The 6,000-nt window shown below is 38.5% G+C and overlaps 1 protein-coding gene across 1 annotated transcript; it reads right to left on the bottom strand.

Moving 5' to 3' along the window:
- Positions 1–183: 183 nt before the first annotated feature.
- On the bottom strand, positions 184–5,616 carry LOC145781648 (protein JTB-like). Its single transcript, XM_082593325.1, has 3 exons — positions 5,482–5,616; positions 4,791–4,917; positions 184–576 (listed from the first exon to the last, which is right to left on the bottom strand). Exons 1-3 carry the CDS (start codon positions 5,567–5,569, stop codon positions 417–419), a joined length of 375 nt encoding a protein of 124 aa, XP_082449451.1. The 5' UTR covers positions 5,570–5,616; the 3' UTR covers positions 184–416.
- Positions 5,617–6,000: the final 384 nt, after the last annotated feature.

The following is a 6,000-nucleotide window of genomic DNA, read 5'->3' on the forward strand; positions in this document are numbered from 1 at the left end:
GGATGTCCATAAAAGACCTTGGAAAATTGCAAAATATGACCCTCCCCCTCTAGCCGCAATTTGCAACCCACCTCTCCCTGACTGCGGACATCTTTTATGGAAAGCCCCCAACGCAACACGACTGTCACCCGGTTGAACTTGATATCCTTAACACTCGGTTACATATTTTTTTAGCCTGGCACATTGAAGTATTAGGCTAACCTTTAAAACCACGAGGCAATCTTCATAGAAAATCTAATTTAATACCCAGATGGGATTATAACAAAATTCGCAAAACTGAGTTTCTTCAATGCTTCTACCCAGAACCGTCCATGGAGAATCTTTGTCCCGTCTCTGCAGTTCGTCGTCGCATTCACATTTCTGACGCTGGGAATAATTCCTCTGATATCATTCGCATGGTGACGCCTCATGTAGCGCTACAAGGCGGATATTTGACGTTGGATCCGCTCTACGTTCTCACGGTCAAGTTTGCGCATGCGTAGCATAACAACTGCACCAGCCACGATGCTAGTAACAATCATGGCGGCTTCAAACTTCCAGAAGTTGGCCACTTCCTGGTCCATTGCTTCGATGCAACTGCAACAAAGCGTCGATGAAATCAAGGTCAAATACAAGCAATGCATATGTGACAAGGTATTGTGCCACAAGCTATCAGTCTGATCAAAGAAACAGCACAAGTAACTCGTAGTATGGAGATATATGTCGTACCACTACCAAGTGAACTAACTACACGTCTATGTGGCAAAAGGCATATTTCCAAAACATTTTTAATTGGAACAGCGCAGAAACAAGAGAAAAGTATTGAAATTTTTTTCATCAGCATTGCTTAGCTTTGGCCCTAGTTTAACATACAAGCTCAGTTATGGAAATCGTATACAAGTTTATCACCGACACAAAAAAACTTTTTCTATTCAACTGCTTGATCCACGCAATGTCTGAAGGAGTTGTTTGCTAAGCATGAACAGATTTTGTCTTTAAATTGTTAAAAACTGCATAATATGAAGAAATAGAACTGATTATTTCATGATCTAAGCCAGGGGTGTGCAAATGTGGCCCACGAGCTTAAACTTTTGGCCCGCGGAAAGGTCCGGATTTTAAATAATGTGTGGCCCGCTAGACGATTTTCATTTATGTTTCAAGTTTGCATCATTTAGTAAACATTAATTTTTGTTTAGCAACCGGACAAGTTCAATCGGTGTGATATTAGGCTGGCTAGGCGTGAGGTAGCTGCTTAGTCATTTATTGCGGACATATTTGTCATGATAAAGTGAACAATATATATTTCTAGTGAACGCAAGTACGGGCACTTGACAGTGCAGTGGTATTGTTCCTTTTAAGAACAGTCTTCGAAATTAGCATATAGCAATTTTTACTTCGGCAAAAACGTTGCCGAGGCCAAACGGCAAAAGTTGAAATTGCCTCGGCAACTGCTCTGAACGTTTACTACGAAAAGATTGTACCAAAACATGTAAACCGAGAAGCGAAAAATATACTAGAGTAGTCTATCACGACCGCACTGTTTGATTTGTTGTGATGTAATATTATAATATCAAAAGTAGCGATAAAGTGAGCAACGCGATACGCATGCTGTTACCGTAATTCACGTTAAATAACTCACGGGAGGGAGGGAAGTAAGTTGATTTTGGGTTGATTCAACGTTCGCGTCAGCACAAGTGAATTTAATTTTCCCGGCGGGTTATATTGCGTAACAACAATGCCTAATAAGAAATTTACGTTTGTTTTACATTAATTCGACATCTAGCGACGTTGAATTATCATAAAATAACGTTAATTGCTCAACCAGGTACCGGTAACAAATTAATAGCTCCCTGCGAGAAGATTGCCTCGATTTACGTATAAGCTAACATAATTTCGGCACAATAAGGATACTGCGAGCAACACAAGGTCTGTTTGACAAGGAACTAGTCAGAATCGGTATCCTCAGATGCTGTATCAGCTAGACGAGATAACGGAAAACGAGGCGCAATAAGGAGTAGATGCTTACAATAATTTGACGTCTACTGGCGTTAAATCAATGCAAATAGGGTGATATTTCTATAAAAGATTCAATTCCCCCAGCTGGGCAGTGGGCACGTGTCTAAGCGCCGGCGAAGTAGGAAGTAACCCAAATAAAACATCCAGCAATAGTAAGATTGAATCAACATCCTAGTCTGGTGTAGTCTAAGCAACTTAGTTTTTTTTTGTAATCTTGTGGTTCTTACAAGCGCTCGTGTGGCTTCGGCATTTTTATTGCCGACGCTAATGCGCCATTCATGCATCTGCATGGGCAATCACCTCGGCAATTGCCGACGCTAATTTCGAAGACTGTGCTGATGGTATGTTACCGCACAAGGCTACTTCACTATAGTCTATGTGGAACACAGTTGTGGCCCGCGAACCAAATTAGTATTTGGCCCAGCAGTGCTGCAAGTTTGTACACCCCTGGTCTAAGCTGTAGCATATATATAATGTTAAAGAATTTAACACAATCAATGAAGTGTTGGAAAACCAGGTAGGCTATGCCAGTAAATTTGTAACTTAATGTTTCTTACATGGCCAAAATACAATGCAATACAATACAAAGAGTTTTTATTCCATAAGCAATTGACCGAAAATGTATTCAAAATCAGACATGACTAACCCAGAGATATGACCTGATATAGTTACACTCTGCAGGCTTTTACTGATTTTGCCAACTTTTAGTAACTGAATGAAACTTTAGGAAAATATCATTTTAACGCATTTTTTACTGTCTTTTCCAGGTGCCAAATTGAATATATAGAATATAGATATTTACTTTACCAGGTTTTGAAAAACAAAGTCAATTAGGGGTCCACGTCTTTTAGGCGCTGACAGTTAGGCGCTGGTCTAATAGGCGCGCACACTGTGGCGTCTGGATATTTAGGTGCGGAGCACTGTGGCGCCCGTTCATTTAGGTGCTATTCCTAGTAAAGTCTGTAGATTGTATCAGCTTGGCAGGTAGGGGCGTAGGGCAATGCTTTTCACACAAAATATTATATTGAACAGGAAAATATATTGTTTTGTTAATGCGTGTGCGTTGTTGGTCATGGCTTCAGTGAGTGAAGTTGCCTAAACTGGCAATGCTTTTTCACGCAAAATGTTATATTACACAGAAAAATATATGGGTGAAGCTGCTTGAACCGGAAATGCTTTTCACACAAAATGTTATATTGAACAGAAAAATATGTTATGGCTTCCGTAAGCGAAGCTGCTTAAACCGGCAATGATTTTCACATAAAATGTTATATTGAACAGAAAAATATGTTGTTTTTTTTAATGCGCGTGTTCAGCATTTATTTGTAGTTAGTCCAGGTTTGCGCCGGCGAAAGCTTTATCAATAAATTATTCAAGTTTCCGAAAATGTATGAGATTGAGTTCACTTTTAGTTAAGTCAAATAATAACTAAACATCAGTAAAAAATGTACCGTAGGCTGTACTCAAGCGGGCGGTAGGCTTGAGTGAAGAGTAACTTAGTTTTCCGTCAAAACCCGGACTAGGTTTAATAACGAGCGAAGTCTCACCATTATGCTTGCAACTTGTAGCCAAGGTGTAGCCTATATGCCCTGTAGAAATGTATTCATGTGAACAGTAGTAGAGCGTCTTACGCGTTCTCGTCACATGGCCAATCCATCCCGAACAGAAGTAATTTATATTTAATCTAAATTACCAGACATTTTTCACACAAAACTGTTGTATTTACGCGGTAAAAACATGTCATGTGATCGACGTAGACGCACAATCTTGACATCAAATGAAAGCACACATCTTCAGCTATCCGAAGATGCAAAGCTTTGCAACAAAATTTAAAACATTCTATGTACAACTAGCAACTCCAAACGGTATTTTTTCTAATTTCTAAAAAAATTAAAAATTGGCAGAAAAGTGTACTTCATTATAATTTAACTGCACCGCCAAAACTGCACCGCCATAAACTGCAAACCCATAACTGCCAAAACTGCAAAGCCAAAACTGCACCGCCATAATTGCACCGCCAAAATATTTTTTTTAATTAGCCAAAAAAGGACAGGCAAAGACTATGGATCTGCCATCATTTACATTATTTTTTTGCTTGAAATAGGCTACCTTTTAACCTTGGACGTAGGGATACTTCCTTGGTCATCATGGCAAAAATCCCAAGACGTGTGTATACGTCCGTGGTCGCGAAAGAGTTAACTAAAAATGAACTCAATAATGTTCGGAAGCTTCAATAATTTATTGATAAAGCTTTCACCAACGCAAACCTGGACTAACAACAAATAAAACAATAATAAATCAATAAAACAACAATATATTTTTCTGTTCAATGTAACATTTTGTGTGAAAAGCATTGCCGGTTTTAGCAGCTTCACTCACTGAAGCGATGATATAATTTTCTGGCAAGCTGCCAAGCTGATACAATCTACAGACTTTACTAGGAATAGCACCTAAATGAACGGGCGCCACAGTGCTTCGCACCTAAATATCCAGACGCCACAGTGTGCGCGCCTATTAGACCAGCGCCTAACTGTCAGCGCCTAAAAGACTTGCTCCCTCAATTAGATTCGGAAAGTTTCAGTCAGACAGTAAAGTTTTTTAAACTTACTTTTTCTTATCTTTTACTGCTTCAGCAAGACATCAAAAACTTTTTATGTTATAACGAGTCAGCAAAAAGCACAAAAATATTACAAAATTTTAGTCAGACAGAGCAGTACCAATATTAAATTTTCTGCAAAATGTGACAAATTAGGCCACTCCTCCAGGTAGCTATGAATCAGAAATTATCACCGTACCTTTTCAAGATAATGCCGGATGTTTCACACTTCAACGTTTCGACATATCCTGTTTTCTTGCATTCCTTCCCAGCAGACACCTCCTTGTGATCACATGCATGACATTTCACCACAATCGTGCACGTGTCTGCATGGAATGTAAAAAATAAGAGTTAGCAACTTAGCATAAATCATGGCATTCTGTGCATAAAATTTAGTCTATCACAATACGAACTATGGTTGACATCACAGTCAAAATCATCAACCAATTTTGGTTATACAATCTATGAATTAATCCTTATGTTGAGGGTGTGGCGGCTGTGACCTGTCTGGCAATAGCGAAGTCTTCCTCTCCATACCTCGCAGTTCGATGGGTCGGCAAGGCAGAGTCCATGCTCAGGACTACAAGGTCATTTTAATGAGTTCTTGCCATGAAAGTTTTGGTCTACATTGACCCCACTCTGCTGCAATGTTGACGCATCTGACCTGCAAGATCCAGCTATTGCAGCTACAACGCTACCGTACATTTGTACCCCACATTTGCTCTATTACAATAGTCCATTCCAACAACTATGGTGATGTTTTTTTCATATTAATTGTCAGAGCCAATCATGCAACAACAGCATTAATGACATTTATTGTGATATCACTTTTTATAACAAAAACACTTTCTTAGAGATATCGTATTATTTTAACATATTTGGGAACATACCTTGGTCAGCGACTCCTGACTTGTCAGCTTTTCCATTTTCAATCACATAACCAAGAACAAGCAAAATAACAAAATACGCAATTTTCATATTTAATGATTTAAGCGGTGAAACGATATAAGAAATGACACAATCTGAAAACTACACCATACAGTGACATAAATTTCATCTTTCATTGAAAAAATAGTATGAGTTTCAACTAAATTATTTGTTTTTCACTTGCTTACTAGAGAAAAGTAAAGAATTTGACAATACTACAGATTTGGCAGCTGCAATTAAGAGATTTCACACCTCAGCATATGTAGGCCTACAATTGGAAGACGCATAGTGTCATGTACAGTGACATCAGTGTCGGCAACATCACCGGATTAAAACTAGACTACTACTACAGTTGTACACTAATAAACATCAATATAATATAATAATAATAATATAATAAACTAATGAACATCAACACTAATAAACATCAAATTTACATTAGATTCATTCAAGATAATTCGCAACTGTCAATCAGAGTTTGA

This window comes from Aplidium turbinatum, chromosome 1 (assembly GCF_918807975.1).
Source record: "Aplidium turbinatum chromosome 1, kaAplTurb1.1, whole genome shotgun sequence".
In the NCBI taxonomy this organism is placed as follows: Eukaryota; Metazoa; Chordata; class Ascidiacea; order Aplousobranchia; family Polyclinidae; genus Aplidium; species Aplidium turbinatum.

Bases quoted from the DNA above. Each gene is read 5' to 3' on its own strand.
- LOC145781648 (XM_082593325.1), bottom strand. From the start codon at position 5,569: ATGAAAATTGCGTATTTTGTTATTTTGCTTGTTCTTGGTTATGTGATT. The intron at 4,918-5,481 runs GTATGTTCCCAA...CATTCCATGCAG, and splicing joins GTCAGGAGTCGCTGACCAAG to ACACGTGCACGATTGTGGTG. The intron at 577-4,790 runs GTACGGTGATAA...GCTTTGTTGCAG, and splicing joins TCCGGCATTATCTTGAAAAG to TTGCATCGAAGCAATGGACC.